The 19,204-nt window shown below is 36.2% G+C and overlaps 2 protein-coding genes and 1 long non-coding RNA gene across 3 annotated transcripts; 1 reads left to right on the forward strand and 2 right to left on the reverse strand.

The window, feature by feature from the left end:
• Nucleotides 1-8,169: 8,169 nt before the first annotated feature.
• Nucleotides 8,170-8,779, forward strand: LOC131598937 (uncharacterized). Its single transcript, XR_009282436.1, has 2 exons — nt 8,170-8,362; nt 8,518-8,779. It is a non-coding gene; the product is annotated as an uncharacterized LOC131598937 (long non-coding RNA).
• Nucleotides 8,780-16,369: 7,590 nt separating this feature from the next.
• On the reverse strand, nt 16,370-17,390 carry LOC131596857 (uncharacterized). The gene is made up of 2 exons (XM_058869593.1): nt 16,991-17,390; nt 16,370-16,899 (listed from the first exon to the last, which is right to left on the reverse strand). The coding sequence occupies exons 1-2, from the start codon at nt 17,388-17,390 to the stop codon at nt 16,370-16,372; spliced, it is 930 nt and encodes a 309-aa protein (XP_058725576.1).
• Nucleotides 17,391-17,737: 347 nt separating this feature from the next.
• Nucleotides 17,738-18,298, reverse strand: LOC131596859 (lysine-rich arabinogalactan protein 19-like). Its single transcript, XM_058869594.1, has one exon. It carries the CDS (start codon nt 18,296-18,298, stop codon nt 17,738-17,740), a length of 561 nt encoding a protein of 186 aa, XP_058725577.1.
• Between the last annotated feature and the right edge of the window lie 906 nt (nt 18,299-19,204).

Below are 19,204 nucleotides of genomic sequence, written 5' to 3' on the forward strand. Positions count from 1 at the left end.
CCCATTCAATCCATTTTCAACCTTCACACCCCTATATAATCTCATTGTAACAACAGAACCATAACCATCCTTCTGCTATTTCTTTTACAAAACTTTTCCATACTTTCTGCAGAACAATTGTTATGGCCAACCTCAACAATCAAAACGAAGCCGAGTTCCCTGGTGTCATTTTCCGGAACGGAGAAGCGGGTGAAATTTAACGGAAGCGGGTGAAATTTAACGCAACCTTTACCGAAGTTTCTCTCAGAGAGGGGTGGTGTCATCAAGATTCGCCCATATCGAAAGTTTGCGAAGTTTGGGGCTGTTCGAAAACAGTGTGCGAATATTGCTCAATAAAACGGGTTTATCATTCGTAAGCACACTGGACTTCCCCATATACGAGGCATTAACCTTGGAGTTTCTAAGTTCGTATATTTACAACACACCCACTGACGCTTCTCACAACCTCATCGGAACCGCTACCTTCCGACTATTCAACCGAGAGTACACCATGAATCAAGACAACTTAAGTGCGATCTTTCACTTCACACGTGTTGAGGGAGTCAATTATAGAATTCCGCCCGAGCTTGAATGGCAAAGAATATTAAATGATATATGGCAACGAATGTCCGGTAACAAAAATGTCACTCCCGACATGCACTTTTCTTCTCAAATTCATAATCTGGTCATGCGTTACTTCCACCGTATTTTAGCTAATACTATTTTCGAAAGGACCAACAACAACAAAGTCAATGGCAAGGAGTTATACTTATTTTATTGTGATTTTTCCAACCATCAGATCAATGCCACCACTTTCCTCATGTCTCACATTCAAGCTCTCGTGTCAAGAGAAGGAAACACACCATTCTATGTAGGATGGCTTGTCACTGGTATAGCTCGAGCCCTCGATCTAAATGATAGGCTAGAAAATCTACCGTCTCTACCAGCCGTTTTTATGGATATCAACAACTCCAGAGCTGGTCGCCTCATCAAGGTACGAAACAGGGAAATTCGCAGTGTTATATTGCCAAACAGCGAGATCACCAGGATATACCGCAAAAACAATTGGATCTATGACCTTGAAGCACCTGCTCCTGTTGAGAACATACAAGATAATCAAAACAATGCAGATAATGTGGATGAGATCGAATAGGAAATGGATCAAGAATGGCCCCAGGCTGATGAAAACCCCCAACCCAATCCTGAAAATGTTGCTGGATCATCTGGACATCAACCTCAAAGAAAGAATCAACCAGTCACACTGGATGACATATATAGAGAGATGATACACAACCACGAGGAAGAAACTCAGTGTCATCAGAGGATTGAGGCGGGGGAGAATGAAATGATGACGCTGATGCGTCAGATGCAAAGGGATCAACACGATTATGTGTATTGGAATGATCAAAGCATTGCAATCCTCATGGAGGAAATGCATTGTTTGACATATCATGTTGAAGGCTTACATGAGTATGTGTATCATGCTAGGATAGTTCCGCCTAGAGACGGCGATGAAGGTCAAAGAGGAGGTAGAGCACGAGCCCGAGGCCGAGCACGAGGAAGAGGAAACGAGTAGTGAGTTTTCACCGTTTCCACCACACAAAGTCGCATTGAGGAGAACGCAAAGTTGAAGTGTGGGGGAGGAAGCTTGCTTCTTTTCTATCTATTGTCAGTAGATTTTAATTCCTAGTATTTAATTTCCAGTATTTCTAGTTATTACCTAAAAAAAATTAGTTCCTGTCATTCCAAAACATTTCAAAAAGTCAGTTCTCCCACCGTATTACACGTACGAATCGAGATGATTGTCATGCATATGTAAAACTCTTTTTCTTTGATTGCTTGCTTGAGGGCAAGCATAGTTCAAGTGTAGGGGAGCTTGATAACACGAAAACATATCGTATATTTAGCTTAATTTACATGTATTATTGTTTTATTTTATTTCAATTTTATTACTTTATTTCGTATAATGCCGGTATTTTGTATTTGTTTCAGGTATTTATTAAATTAGGGCTCTCAAAAGAAATGATCAAATAAAGGAGCCAAAATGAAGAGAAAATTGCTTAAAGGACGCTTGAATTGATGGGGGTGCAAATAAGAAGAAAGAGGCCCACCAACAAAGCTGCAAGCCAAAGCCCAACGCAACAAGAAGGAAGGCACGTGACGAGTGGCACCCACTGGGCCACGCCGTCCGTCGCACATCCTTCCCTGCCGGTCGGCACCCCCCTATTTATTTAGTGTGGGACATGAGTCACACACTCACGCCCTGAAGAGACGTTCGTCAAAGCCCAGTTTTCTCTCCGCCAATTTCTCCTCCGTAAAGCTTGCTACTGAGATGAAACAAATTCAAATCCAAGAATCTGAAGCAGCTCTATAAATACCCAGCCAACCAATTGAAAGGGTTACAAATTTTTACCCTAGTGCCGTCATTTTACTTTCTGTAATTTCATTTTCTACTTCAGTCTACTTCTTCCAAACCACTTAGTGCAATAGATTTCCACACCGGAAATATTATTGCAAATTCAGTTTCTTTTTAAGCTTCAGATTTAGTTTTAGTTTTTAAGATTAGATTTAATTTCAACATTTATTTCAAGTCCCGGATTCAAGAATCAGTGCTGCAAGATTACAATTTTCAGTCTGCAATTTAATTCAGGTTTATTCATTAACGTTAATTATTATTTACTGTTCATGTTAATTTTTCAAATTATGTCCGGATTAATTTATATCTATTATATCTGTTCTGATTCGTCTATCAAAATAATGTTTGGCTAAATATATATTATCGGTATGTAAAGTCATATAACTGAGGGAATCTAGTGACGCTATCGATGTAATTTATTAACGAAGATTTATTTATCTGGCTGTGATTTCTAATGCTTACTTAAACTGTTTTGTAACGAGAGTTAGAAACGATAGAAGTTAGGATCAATAAAAACGAGAGTTTGAGGTTTTAACTGGACCATAGGAATTAAGCATTAACCTTAAATACAGCGAGAGTGCTTTAAGGTTAATTAGTCTTCATCTGTTTTCAAAAATCATTTTAAACTTTAATTGATACAGCGAGAGCGCTCACTTAGGTTTAATTATGAGATCATAATCAATAAACACGAGAGTGTGAGAGGAAGGTTTTAAAACTAATGATTTCTACAGAAAGGTATTTTTAAATTATGATCTGCGTCGATAGTTTACTAGATCCCCGACGTCCGACTATTACATACCAATATAATTATCCTTTGATTTAATTTAATTCTATTCTTTTATTTTCCCCCGTCTGATCTCAATCAATCAAACGATAGCCTTAGATTTACGTAGTGACAATTAACTACATTAGGTCGATTCTTAGTCCTTTGGTTTCGATATCTTTTAAAACTACGCAATAGACTATGCACTTGCAGTCATAATCACAAACATACCCACTTTGTCGCGATCAAACAACAATAACAACAAAACTTAATCTTATGTGTTTACAAAAGTGCTTCTAATAAGTTGTATCACAACTGTGATGTATACACTAGGATTCAAATTACAAAAGCAGTACATAAAAGAATTATGAATATCGTTTAGAGCCTTTTGCTTTTAGCGTGCGTGAGTGTTGTACCAACTCTTCAATAAATACTTATTTATATAGAAGGACATTTTGATCCGTTGCAAGACACGCTTTCTTGATTTGGAAACTTGACAAATTACAGAATTAATTTTGTTTGCTTAATAGAAGATTCTGTCTCTTGAAAATAATTTCCAGTCGTTTAAGAAAAGATCTTGCATTTAATTCTTATAACAGAATTGTTCATCAGAGTATTATTCAGCGTTGGTGCATGAAGCGCTTATGTATCCTAGTTGCTCAGAACTTCTTGTTCTTATAGACTTCCTTCAAAGTTTTCGGAACTACTTGTTCTTATAAACTTCCATCAAGTTTTATATCTTCTTATTCTTGTAAACCTCTCTTAATGTAACCTTCTGTTTCTGAGAAATCATTGTTCAGAGCATCTTCTTCTTATAAGCTTCTCTCAATGTAGTTTCCTGCTTCGGAAAAATCACTGTTACCTACTTCAGAACTTCTGCAAAGTAAAACAGGATTAGAGTGCATATTTGTTCTTATCTAAATTTATGTGTTTGTTATCATCAAACTCTTTCAAAGATGTAGAACCAACACATGCTCTAACACTTAACTCTCCTTTAATCAAGCTCACTAACTCCATTTTTAGAGATGCAAAGTTGAACTTCAACAGGTAGAATTTTTCACCATTTTGCTTCAAATTTGTTGCTACAATATAGCCCTTGGTTCAATAATTCTCATAGCATCATTTATTTTTAAATATAGATGCATTTGGTTGATTAATTTTTTAGAGTTTTAGTTTTAAACTTGTCTGGTTTTCCTCAAATCGAGTGAGTTACACTTTGAATAAACTTTTCGTGATGATGTGGTTGAGATCGTCCATGAGAGGCGAATCCAATGACACCACTAGCATTTGTTTGGTTATGTTTTGTTTGATTCAAGATTTCAGCATAAATCCTTTTGTTTTTTTTGCTTGAGGTTGAAGATGATGAGTTGTCATCATTTAGCTAATGATAGCGTGCCAAACATTTTATTTCAATTGGTTTGACCCTTTAATGCATTATGAACGTGTTTTGACTCAGGTCTACCATGGACGCGCGTTTAAGAGCCATTAGATCTGCCAGATCATTTAATGAGCTCCCAATCCAACGCCTCCTAAGTTTTTTGATTTATTTTATTTAGTTTTAATTGTTTTAACTTCAAAAATTAATAACTCTCTCATTTTAATTCCAAAAAATATCAAAGTTTTTGCTAATTTTCTCTTTTTGATGGATATTTTTTCAGATTTTTTATTTTGATTTTACTATTTTTAGTTATTTTTGCTTTGTTTACTGGATTTTAATTGGTTTTAAAATAGTTTTGAGTTTCCAAAAATTACCAAACCCTTTTTCTAAAAATATTACATAGTTTCTATTATTTTATTATGGTCTTCTTTGAAATTTATTAGGTGTTTAGATACTGATTAAGTATTTCATCAATGATTTCTTATTATTTGAACATTTAAAAAAAATTATTTAAATGTGATTTTATTTCTTTTGGTGATTGGTGCTGACTTTTATCATATTTTGAAACTTGTTTTTTTACCTCCATCTATTTTCTTTTGATTTGTGAGTGTAAGTCTTTATGAATTCATTGTGTAGAGGCTATGATTTTATCATTCCTCTTATGGATTATTAAGATGAAATCCGATAAATATCAAAAGGAATTCATCTGGACATTTTGTTTTACATTTTTTCCATTCCCATCCCTCTTCATCTCATTCTCATTCTTGTTTTTTTTTTGTTATTTTGCATGTGTTGCAAGTTTTTGGAGAATGATCTTTTATATCATTTCTCTAACTTGTTCTTAAACACATAAATTATTATTGACCGGCCTCGTTGTAGGGTGACTTCTATATAAGTTACTTAGCGATATCTTAACATAGGGCTAAATTTGTCCCGAATCGAATTATCATCTCTAATACTAATAATTGACCATATAATTCTACTAACATTTACTTTAATGCAATTTATTATTCCACAATTTACTTTTCCGCTCTTTATTTTTATTGTCATTTATTATTCATTGCTTTTTAATATTATGCCATTTTCCTTTTTCTCACTTGAGCATTATTTACTCTTTGCTTGCTTGAGCTTTTATTTTGTTTGTTAATATAAAACATAAAAAAAACTTAATGAGGACTTGGTCTTTAGTTACTATACCCTATGCTTGAAGGACGGACTATTGGACTAAGACTTTGATACGTTGACTTTATTCTCTTGATATTTTGGAGTCCTTGGAGTTTACTCCAAGGAATTGGTTTGATTTTCTTTGTGTATAGGTTATTCTAAGTTCCATACTCTGTCTGAAGTCCTTGGGGTTTACTCAAAGGCATTGTGATTGAGAATTCCTCTGTATACAGTTGTTACTTTGGCCAATTTTTGTCTTAAGTTCTTGTGGTTCATTTCCAAGGCTTTGGTTTACAAGTTATTGATATGGAGATGTTATATTTAATTCAAGAAAGTTCATTTGGTTCATTGAAGCTTTGAGATAAAAATAAATACTTTTCTTGATTCTTGATCTTAGGCTTAGTACATTTGGTACTTGGTACTGCGCTTGCTTGGTTTTTTAATCCAAAGGGTGAAAACTTTACATTGACTTCTTTATGTAAAGTGTTGGCTTCTTGTTGGTTAGATATTTCTTTACCTTATATTTTACTTTATGCTTTAGGATAGTCTCTTCATCTCCTCTCAACTTCTTAAATGTTTAAAACTTCTCCCTGTCATTTCAAAACCTTCTTATGTTTGTAAACTTTTAAATTATTTTGATAAAGCTTTCTTATAAAGTCTTTAGCCCTCTGTAGCTTTCTTTTAAAATCCTTTTTTCTAAAGTTTAGGCATGAGTAATCATTATGGTGGAGATGTAATCCCCTAATATCTTGATATGATTGATTCTTTTCCACTTTAAAGAGTTAGTGACATACTTGTTAACTTTTATCCAAGTTGGAGCTCGTCTTTCACTTATGATGCAAAGGATCCATTTGTTCTCATGTTCAAGAGTGATTGAGTGAGTTTTCTCTCCTATGATGACAAAGTGTCTATCCATTTTTAAACAAAACCTTTTGCTTCTCTTTTAAGTGGAACTACACTTGCTCTGGATTCTCCATTGTACTCATGAGGTATGTAGGCACAAGATGTAACGTCTTGCTGAGCATAATTTGAAAATCAAACACAAAATTTCTTTTACACACAACTCTTTTAACACAGGTTTATAAAAAGGTTCCTGTGGAGTATCATAGATGTGAGGGGTGCTAGCACCTTCCCCTTACATAATCAACCCCCGTACCTAAAAAAACTCATTTGGGTTTTACTTCGTTCTTTTCCCATATCCTTTAGAAACAATAAAGCGCGGTGACGACTTTCACTAAAATACGAGTCAATTTAATCCAATGGCTTTGATCTCAATTTTTCCCTGCAACAGGGTTGCCACAAGCCACCCATATGAAATAGACACTTTGGGCGCCCAAATTGGTCGTCGTATTAGGTATAAGCCTAACTATACTAACCAAACCATGTTTCCCACTAATTCACTAATGGGGAACATGGCATGCACAAAATCAGTCAAGGGTTAAGGGATAACTTCTCTTCCCTCTATTATAGGAAGAAGCCAATCTTCCCACTCTCGCGTTTTTATGACTGGAGGAAAGGGGAAACTACTCTTTTTGGTCTTTGATACAGGCCCAAGTAGTCAACTATATATACTTCACTTCAAGAAGGGCAAGCGGGTCACAAAACTGCTTCAGAAACACATACAAAAACTCATCAATACCCTTACATGGATGAGCTCTTAGAACATCATAAATCTGAAATCTCAGACAGCCCTGCATAATTAAGAATTTTCCCTCACTGCACTTTTTTTAGCAAATACAAAACTATTGTGAAATTATAAAAATTACACTGTTATAGTAATCGCGCTCAAGTATTATTATTATTTGAGAAAACAATGACTTGTTAAAACAATTGCTTGAGTATACTAATAGGAATACTTCTTATTATAGAAATTAATATATACTAGTGTGAGAAATTTTATCTATTAATGAAGCCTAAAGTTTTAATAAACATAAATCCATTGTAATTTCATGGATTCTCTTATGAACTAGTTATTAATAACTAAGACTTCTGAAAAGTAATTTAAAATTTGACTCTATAACAGAGTTATAGTATAAATTCTCAACATTAGTTTTAGGAATATGACCCATAAATCTCAATGAGTTCAAACCTAAATTCTAATTCAAGTAAAAAAACTAAGGCATTAGTCATATCGCTTAACTAATTCAAATCAAATGCGGTTTTTTGCAGTTTTGATTTAGTTTGATTTGATTTGCGATTTTCTATTGGGTTGGTTTGGTTTTGAACACCCCTACCAAGAAAATACCTTTTGTTCTATTCATACAATATTTTTTTGTATTTTTAACATTGATCCTATGAAAATTTAATCAATAAAAAAATATATATTTCCACCTCAATGATGCCTTATCCCTACAACTAAATTTTCCATTCCTATAATTTATAATTTTGGGATTTATTCATTGTCTATCATGAAAGAATAAAAGAGAAACAAAAATAATAATAATAATAATAATAAGGATTATTAAAACTAGAGTTTGCTTTAACAATCATCAAGAAACATTTAACAATATTTTTAAATTAAAAAAATATATGATTTTCACACTATAAAGTAATTGTATAAAATTTTATTTCTACATCCAAACAAGAGAAAATATGTCAGAAATTCTCAAGTTTGTTTTTGTTATGATTATTTTATTTTTCATAATCATTATTGTAACCGATGGTAAGTTTATTTTTTCAACTTTTTCTATATTTTCTTTTTTATCTTACACATGGCTTTTCGAAACCTGATGTAAATTTTTTTAATTAGATATCTTATTTTTAGTAGTTTTCATTTTTGATTATTATGACATTCATTTTTCAAACTTGAAATCACAGGAGCTTATGTATGCCTTTCTGATAAAGAATGTCGTCGTTTTGCCTGCAAAGCTCCTAAAACTTCAAGATGCATAGATTTATTTTGCAAATGTTTGTAACTAATTGTAGCAAATAAAATAAAGAATAATACTATGGAACTTCTAAGAGATTATAATTGTATTTGAAATTATAGTGTTGGTACTCTATTGATTTCTCTCTCACTTTTATCAATGTTCATCGAGCCTTCAATTTTATCGACATAAAAGTATTTTATTTTACTATACATGTGTTGTTATTATTTTTTTAGAAGTTATTGAGAATAATGTAGCTATACATTTAATATATAATAAAAACTATGCTAGATTTTCATTTAGAATAAGATTAAGGTGTGTGATATTAGTTGAATTGATAGAATAAATGAATAAGAAAAGATAAAATCTCAATAATTGAAACAAATACAAATATGTTGTCATATATATATATATATATATATATATATATATATATATATATATATATATATATATATATATATATATATATATATATATATATATATATATATATATATATATATATATATATATATATATATATATATATATATATATATATATATATATATATATATATATATATATATACTTTAAAATTATAGATGCAGTAATGAATAATTATTTGTAGTATTAAGGATCACTATATAGATAGAGAATAAAAGGTGTATCTTACAAACGGAACGACATCTAACAAAGATAACCACAATAAACATGAATGTGTTTGTGTGTTTATCTCTAGGGGTGTGCATGGTATTTGCACAAATTTCTAGCAAACAATCTCTAGCTTCTTGTTCGAAGTTTACTTGTAGGATCGGCTACAAAATCCTAAAAGTTGGTGTTAGCATTAGAAAGGTTATGATTTTTGAATTGTAACGTTTGGATTGAGTAAAATTGAAGTGCAGAAAAACAACGTAAAATAAAGTAAATGGGACAAAGTAAAATTGAAGGCTTGTAAAAGTAAAGACTGAAAAACATAAATTGATTTAAATTGCAAATTGGATGCATGCGTACATGTTAGAAATTTCTCATTTCTCTCTTGAATGCGGGTACTTTGAGCTTTTCTTACGATGTTACAAAATGCGACCTCCAAAACTGAAAGTAACATCTACTTATATAGAAAAATAACATATTATTGTTATTCTATTTCGACAAATCCCAATCTGCCACATCATTTCTCCATGCAGAACTGCTCTTGGCCACCTTTCCACGTTTCCAAAACTGGTTACCACGCCTTTTTTTCCACTATTTCACATCTTGAAGGAAAATTCACTAAGTCTTTTGTTGATCTTTCGACCAGCCTGGCTATTCTTTTGAGGTTGATTCTCTTTCGACTACTCTCATGGCAGTCGATTCCCTCGTGGCTTGCTTTCTGTCGACTTGCTTACGCCTGCTTGGATCGTTACTCAAGCTTTGTCAAGACTTTAGGCCTTAGTCGAAAATTTCCAGCTAGCAAATCCCCCCTCCCAAAAGGCCAGTTTTGATTTCGACCATGCTCGATTGAGAAGCCCGAGCCTTTTCTACTCTTTTGTATTTTCGACTGTCAGTCTATAACTGATGTCATCGGTCATGATTACCACTTTTTGTGCTGCAATTTTCGAGGTTTTCCCATCACTTCTCATGATTACCCCTACTCTCTATATTGTGGTTTTTCAAGCTACTATCACCAACTCTCCTACTTCCTGAAAACAGAACCATTTTCCGCCTACATGTAGCTGCCAACTATTCAATTTTGGCGTTTATTTCTTCTCAAAATATCATCATCTATTCTTTCTCAAAGTTTCTTCCTCTTTGTTCTCTTCAAGTTCACTAAACTATAGAAAAAACCTTTTCTTTCTCGTTGTTTTCTTCCCATCACCGTGGAATGTCTCTAACTCCCATCAACACTGGTAATAATCCTGTGGCTTTCTCTTTGACAGAAAAGGTTGCAAGCTATTCCTCAACCATCATCTTCTGAGGAATTAAGGAATAAGAGATGACAGCAACATATGATGATTCCTTTCGTTGTTGACACCAAACTTTGCGCCTTCCATGGCCCCTACCCAAATGTGAGGATACAACCATCGATGGTTCAAAAGTTCTTCCCCTTCCATACCCCAGCAAAGCCTCCAGATTTTGAGAAAAGAGCATTCGATCTGAAGTTCATGGACCCTTCTTCTAGGGTCTTTCATTTTATGCTTGCTCTAGGGAACAAGAACTATCTGGCTTGGCTTTACAAGGTTAAGTCGAAACACAAAGCACAATGGGTGGAGGTTGGCATTTTCAACTCCATCCAAATATCAAGGTAAGCTTACCGAATAAATCCCTGTATGATTCTATCTTCGATTCTCTTCTAGGATGAATCGAACAACGCCTTCTAGTTTCCTTGTGGCAGGATGATGTCTACACTATTCAACGTGGCAGCCATCATTGGCCTTTCCCCTTTGGGTGAAATTTTCGATGCAACTCTAGAAATGGACCATTCATTCGACTTCAAATGTCCCAGCCTCAAACACTACATTGCTGACCATCATGTCAAGGACACTAAGGAGGTTTTGACATGGAACATATTGCCTTCCTAACCTTGTGGCTCTCATATTTCCTTTTTTGTCCATGCTCATTATAGATAGCCAAAGGCTTCATTCCTCTAGCGATCTTGATCCATGAGGATCGACAAATTTCTTTAGGCAAGTTTTTGTTGGCATATTTGTACCATAATTTGGGATGTGCTGCTTTAAAAATCAAACTTCTTCATACTGCCAATAGATCATTTGCTCTATCGGGACCTTATTGTCTCTTGCAATATTGGCTAAATGCCACTTTCGAACACAAATTAGGTTACCCTGTGTCGGAGGATATCATGTGTATGTCTGAAAGTAGGCATATCGAAGGAGTGAGGCTTGCATTGACTACCCTCCTAGAGACCCCTAACATGTATATTTTCATGAAGTATGTCAATTTGTTCCTTGAAACTACAACATTCATTTCAGTTATGGATCCCTTTGTGGATCGAAGCGTTGGTCCCTCCTAGTTTAGAAATCCCTTTTCTGGCATTTCCTCAAGAGATGCTGCCCAATCGAATGTTGTATGGAGAGCATTTTTGACTCCCACCCTTTTATCTTACAGAATCGACATATGCATAAAAGAGAATGGTTTCATGAGTTACCAACCAAATCTAATGGCTCAACAATTTGGTCTTAGCCAAATGTTACCCAAATCTTTATTCTCTCACCATCTCGATATCATTTGGGTTGCTCGACAATTAAATGCTAAGAATCATGTAGCGTGTCTTAAGTTCCACAAAAACTACTCAACTCTTAGAACTCCCAATCTTCCTATTTCAACAACCCTTTTTTGTATTCAAGGAATTCAACCATTGGTGGTCTTAATTGGCATCTGTAACGCCTGGAAAAATAAGTATATGCTTAATTTGGACGTTTGTGACGTTTATTGGAATTTTACCGTTTTTGGAGTCATTTCAGTCGGTATTTGTTCGGGATGGCAGACTAATATTTAATTGAAGGTTTTCATATTTTTGGTACTAGAAATATTATTAAGGTAATATTTTGCGTTTTGGGGTTTTTCTAAGCAATTGAGTTTAGACCGTAAAGTAGATATTTTGTTGAGATATTTTGGAGAAGTAGGGGGATATAGAAAAGAATATAAGAAAAGAAAAGAAGAAAGAAAAACAGAAAGGAAAGAAAGAAGAGAGAAAGAAAGGAAGAGAGAAGAAGAAGAAGAAGAAGAAGAAGAAGAAGAAGAAGAAGAAGAAGAAGAAGAAGAAGAGGAAAAGGGATTTTTGTGGAGATCAAAACAAACCTTGATCCAAGAACAAATCCAAGGTAAGGGGGAGTATGTCATTTATTATGCATTTGTATGGTTTATATAGTTGTTCTTGTTCATCTTCTTCATCCTTTCCATATCTTCCATTTTTTCTTGTTTTGTAAGAAAATGTTAGGTTTGAGAGAGATTAATGATTCAACCATGAAAGTTGAATATTATGTTGTTTATATGGCATGTGTGTGTTATATTGATGTTATAATGATGTATATGTGTTAGAGAAGTGTTTATAAGAGTTTGGTTGGTGGAAACGGTGATTTTAGGGTTTCTACGAAGCTTAGGTCGACCTACACAGGGGTTTGCGTCGACCTGTGCAGCCTAAAAGGCAAAAATCTGATTTTTCTGATGAATGCGTCGACCTATTGGGTCAGCATGCGCATACCCGAGGGGGGCAGGAGTTCAATGCGTCGACCTACTGCTTTTTCCAATTTTTGACAGATTTTGTAACGATCATAACTTTTGATCCGTAGCTCCGATTTTGTCGCCGTTCGAAGCGTTGGAAAGCTAAGGCAATAATATACACTAAGATTTAATGAAATGATTCATAGGATGTAGTCTCCTATTATTTTTATTAGGATTTAGTGGTAGAACTAAGTAGGGTTAACACATGAAGTATGTTTATGTTTTCCAAACTTTGAAAAGTCGTATCTTTTAACTTGGGTGTTCGTTTTATGTGTCGTTTGAAACGTTAGGAAGCTAACTGGATGTTCTATATGATGGTATAGGTTTGGTTAGCTTGTGATTAATTGGTTATGAGGTTTTGTTGATAAAAACACATAATTGTTTATATGCGCGATATGATTGGTAGATAATCATAGTGCTTGGTTGCAATTGTTGTTGATGTGTGGATTAACATGAGATCATGTTCGTATATGTTATGTATTAAATAATGTTCATTCTTGATATGTGACGATGTTTGGTTGTTTGTTGTTAACATGATGTGTGGCCTTATGGCAAGTAATTGTTGTTATGAGAATGATGTATTATCATTGTTGAATTGTTGTTATTACAACCTGTTATTGAGGTATTGATGAATTTGTGGGCCGATGGCCAATATCAATTTGATGTGTATAAGTGTGTTATACATTCATCTATGCCGATGTGGCAAGTATGTTTTGACGGTGAATGTGTGTTGTGTGCTTATTAATGCCTGTGTGGTAATTATGGTGTGATGTAATTGATAACGATGTTATTAATTGGTGATGTATCCTTTTGGATAGAATATAAACGATGTAACGTGAGTGTATGATCGTGTTATATTGTTGATGATGTTGTTGTCATGTAATAGAGTTATATATTTGCGCATCATAACATTTCAATACGTTAATGGCGGAATGCTGTTAACAGATGGCCTGCGGGCATTGGTTACCAGTAGGAGCTTAATGCTCGGTAACGGTATATTAGCTTGAGTGGCAAGGGTCATCAGTGGGAGCTACATGCTCGATGACGACAGCATGCGGGCTTCCTGAGTGGAATAAAGTCCCAGCATAATGCTCAGTCAGGTGTATTTGTCATAATGACAAGGAGGAGTTTACTCCGGATTTGGTACCACATGCATATGCATAGTCGAGTCTCATTCATCATTGTCTGTCTTATAATTTATGTTATCATTCATGTGTCGCATTACTTATATATCGATTGTGGTTGAATGAGTGGATTGCCGTGACTTTTATTCTTGAGATATTATGTCGATCCGTGTGTTGTATTTTGATTAATTGTGTTTTAGTTTCTACATATATTATACTTATTCGTAATGAACTATATACTCACCCTTCTGCTGATTTGATGCTTGAGTGGCATCCTGCAGATTAGCCGCTTCGGGAGTCTTTGGAAGAGGGAGTTCTCCAGTTGGTCTTGTCGGTTGCTCTGATACGTAACACCGGGGAGTCGGGAGTCTGTTGTTATTTATTTGTATATGACTCTTCTGAACATGTATATGTGATGATGTGCTGATGTGTATTGTAAACACTTTATTTTGGAAAACTCCTCTTTGAGAGTGAGAACTATACGTACATTTTTATGTTCATATCTTCCGTGTGTTATGTATCGTTTTATTGGCAGGTGTTGTATGCTTTTGGCATCGCGGATGTCCGTTTATTTTCTAGGTGTTTGTTTGGTTACTTAGTGTAACATCCTAATTGTGTTGTATGAAATTTTAATACTCTGATATTTTCTTGCCTAAATGCTTTAGGTAGAATTGGGGTGTTACAGCATCTGCTAAACAGGTAGCAGATAACCTGATAAAAGTATCTCGGTTCCCTCGAATGAAGATGCCGAGGGCGTCTTGTAATATCCCAATTTTTCTATTTTATTTATTTGATAGCTATTTTATTATTAGTATAATTATTTAATTATTATTTGGTGTGATAATTAACTAATTATGTGTTATTATGCTCATAGGGTTAATTGAACTATTAGTATAATAATGAGTTAATAGCTATTGAGCTCAATAGTTAAGAATAGAAATAATAGGATGGAATGGGTAGCTAAGCCCATTAACTTAAGAGAAAGATAGTAAGAGAATTAGGCCATTCTCATAGTTTTCATTTTGGTAAAAGAAGATAAAAGAGAGAGCTCAAGAGAAGATAAGAGAAAGAGGTAACTAGAAATAGAAGGAGATTTAACCTAAGGAGGGGAGAATCCTTATTATTATGGGTATGGTATAATATGCTATGGGTAGTAGTATGCTTAGGTTTTCATCTCTCAATTCCTCATAATTTCATATGTTAGGGTTTGAGTAAATCTATGAGATTTTGTGAATTAATCATGTTTAATGATGTTATAATGATGACCCATGGTTAGAAACATGATTAGGAACCTTATATATGTGGTTAATTGTTGTTTGGATGAACTTTTGTTGGTTAAAAGTGATTTTCGGAACTGCTGTCAAAAATTGGATTTTTTCAAAAAAAATTGCAGAGGGCGCGTTGCACGGTGGAGCGTGCGTAGCACAATCTTGAAAATTGAACGAACCATTTTATAGAACGCAGCGCGCGTAGCGCAGTAGTCTGGGCGCGTAGCGCAGCCTGATCCGGAAAATTTTGTGATTTTGATGATTTGACTTGGGATCTTGTATGCTTATGATTTAAGATAGATTTTCATGTATTCTAATCATTTATTCAATAATGTTTGGATAGGTTTTGAATCAAAAATGAACTTATACATGAAACTTGTGTTTTGGTTATGTATAATGTGAATTTTGTGAATTCATATGCGACTCAATGAATGCAACATCACAAATATAATCACAACGAAATCGTCATGAGGCATACGCCTATGTCACAAATATTACCAATAATTAGAGGTAATTTGTCGTCACTTTATTTCCTGCACTTCACAATAATTCACAAAGTAGTAGCATCACCACATCACAATATATCACAACAACCAATCGACAACAACGATTCAACAACGATTCAACAACGACAGATCAACACAATTAGTCCACACAAACATCGCAATACATCACAAGGACAATAACGGTTAACAGTATACTTCCTGTTTAAAACTCCATTTTTTAAACACACACATTTTTAATCAAGAATTACATATAAAGACAACAATGCGTCGACCAATAAAAATACCATATATAAATAATGTCGGTCAAATACATAATCCAAACTCATAGTCGAGTACATCATCAAAAATACATAAACAAATCAAATATAAATACATCATAAAAAAAACTACTGAGTATGCCGGGTAGCATCCTACGTACCGTCCTGGCCATGTCCTCCAGCTCCGTCTCCGCCTCCGAGTCCACCAAGGGCTCTGCTGGCTCTACCCATGGCGTCAAGTGTCCCACGGGTCCTGGCTCGATGTCGATGGTACAGAAATGCACTCTCTACCATCCTGATCATATCATCCAGGACACGCCTATGAGCAGTCCCTTCCAGGAAGAAACCCTCTACAATGGCTCTGAGGCCCCTGTCAGCTATCTAACGACACAAAGGAAGAAGATCCAGAGTGTGGTCCAACTGAGCCTGATGCGCACGGAGAATCTACTCGTGGGCTGGTTTAGGCGGACCTCCCCCGGCAGCTCGAGGAATGTAAGGGTGTGAGACTCTGTAGTACCAGGAGATGTATCCCTCGGCACAGCTCCAATCGTGCTCTGATGGTGTCGCCCGTTCCTCTTCAGGGACCACGTGCTGCTCCCAATTTGCGAAGACCTCCTTTAATAGCATGCGGGTCATGGAGATAGGAGCTGAGGCAGTAGGATCGCGAGGTATCGTCTGCTTAAATCCAAATAGCCGTATGATGCACTCCGGAATATAGCGTACAACAATGGTCGAGCTGGCAGCCAACCATCCGGAGTACAGAGCTATCTCGTCAAACGGAACTGTCTCCTGATGCGCAGCATAGTAGACATACCTGATGTCCTCGGCGGCCATGCGGTCAAGACCGTGCCTGTATGGATCCGGATTCTGGTTCCTTCTGCGGGGGATGAAATGACTGGCATGCGACATTACCTCTGTGTAGGTGGGCACCTCTTCCCAGCCAATAATGTCTGGGAAGTGTTGTAGTATCCAAGCTTGAAACAACAAAACACGGTTATTTTAAAGTACTATTAAAAAAATATAAAAAAGTAGAAGAGTATAAGATTGTTACCACTAAAAGTGTACAGCTGCTCGCCACGATTCTTGCCTTCCACAGGCATCCCTCTCCCAGTCTGTAGTAATTGTACACCAGTACAGCCGCTCCCCAGTTGTACTCATGGATACTTGCTATATCCGATAAGTACGTAAGGTATACGACGTCTGTGTACATCGAGCTCGTGTCCACAAAGAGCTGGGTGCCTATCAAACATAGGAAGTAGCACCTCAGCGCCCGCTCTCTATGCTTAGCCTGCTCTAAGTCGTCTCCCTCAGCCTGGTGTGCCGCAGTGAGCTCTAAGTCATACTGCCTCTGAAGGAAGCTAAACCTAACGTGGGCCCCCTGAGTCCTCTCCACCTCCTCGAGGGCATCATCGGGATCAGCCCACAGCTCAGCAATCAGCATCTCCTGAGCTTCTGCTTTCGTCATCCTACCATGACGAAAGAGGGTACCCCTAATAGGTAGATGAAGCAGGCATGCCACATCATTTAGGGTGATAGTAATTTCACTGTGGGGTAGATGGAAGAAGGAGGTCTCAGGATGCCATCTTTCCACAAAGGCTGCAAGCATACCATTATGTATAATATGGTAGCCGAGCGTACAAAGGTCCCTCAGGCCTAAAGCTGTCAGTACCTCTTGAAACCATGGCTGGTCAGGTTGCGCGAGATCCCTAATCTTCTGCCCATGGTTGTAGAACCTCTGGAATTTTATAAAAAATTTAAACGGTCAGTAATAATCAAGGTGAGAGCTGAAGAAAATAAATAAATATGTAACTATCAAATAAAACTTATAGTTCCATCCCATATACGTCTCGCAGCATGATTTGCATATCCAATAAGAAGAGAGGCATCTACGGGCCTACCGGGGTACCAAACAGGCTCTGGCCCCCGCACCGGATCATCTTCGTGTACCTCCGGAGGTGGCCCGGTAGAAGAAGAACTGCCCCGACGAAGTCTACGTGAGGGTGGTGGCAAGCCTGAAGCTGAAGCACCCTTAGGATCATTTCGAGGTCTCCGTGATGGAGTAGTAGACGTAGAAAGCCCGGCTGGAGAGGGTGATGGATTGGGTCTGGCTGAAGTAGGTGATAGAATGGGCCCGGCTGAAGCGGGTGATGGAATGGGCCCGGCTGATGCAGGTGAACGAATGGGCCCGGCTGGAGCGGGTGATGGAGTAGGCTTGGCTGATGCAGGTGAAAGAATGGGTCCGACTAAAGCGGGTGTGTCGAATGTAGAAGTAGAAGGTGGGTCAGGTACAACCGCAACTCCATTGGTCACCTGAGATACTGTGCACAACGTCCGTTCTCGCCGAACGGATGCGTGCTGTGTTGTTCCTACCATGTATGTCCCTGTCCAGACCGTGATTCATGATGTCTACATTATGATACAAAATGATCGAGTTAGAAACTGCGTATTTATAAATAAACATAAAAATAAAAACAGAAAAATACTCTTCCGTAGATCCATCTACGGAAGCACCATTCTTACAAAAATCTTGGGTGCTTCCGTAGATGGATCTACGAAATGACCTTTCTTTCAAAAACTTTGGGTGTTTCCGTAGATGCATCTACGGAAGTGCCTTAACATACATCTCTTTCGTAGATGGATCTACGGAAGCTACTGAAAGCAGAGAATGTCACAATGGCGTCTTCTCCACTGTCCAATCACCAGAAAAACCATTTTTGTGCCTTGGTCGTGCGTTTAAACCCTAAAACATTACCTACATTGTCTATAAACACTATTTCTAAACCTATCCAATCAACTATACACCTAAATATCGAATTCTAATTCGATTTCACAACTACTCTAAAATAACTCGAAATATCGAAAACTTTCCGATTAAATTGATATTTGAACTTGATAGAATGTGTAGGTTGTTGATGTTAACAATGTCAGCCGAACTCAAAGAAAAAAATGCAACGGAGGGAGTTGTTTGATTTTTGGGTTGGGAGAGTTTTTGAGAGAGAGCAAATGAAAACTGAAGAATGAGGAGGTGAAGGTTCTGGCGCGAACTATAACATCAAACTCTTCCGTATATGAATCTACGGAATGTTTCGGTAGATGCATCTACGGAACAAAGTAAACTTAAACAAAAAAAGTACTTCCAGAGATCCATCTACAAAAGTACGAGAATAAAATTGTCATTTCGGTGGTGCGCCTAAATGTTATGGGATGGGGTGAGAAATTTTCTAAATCAAACTCTTCATTTTTATAATTTTTTTAAATTAATTTATTTTATTTGAAAAG

This window comes from Vicia villosa, linkage group LG4 (genome assembly GCF_029867415.1).
Source record: "Vicia villosa cultivar HV-30 ecotype Madison, WI linkage group LG4, Vvil1.0, whole genome shotgun sequence".
NCBI classification, from domain to species: domain Eukaryota; kingdom Viridiplantae; phylum Streptophyta; class Magnoliopsida; order Fabales; family Fabaceae; genus Vicia; species Vicia villosa.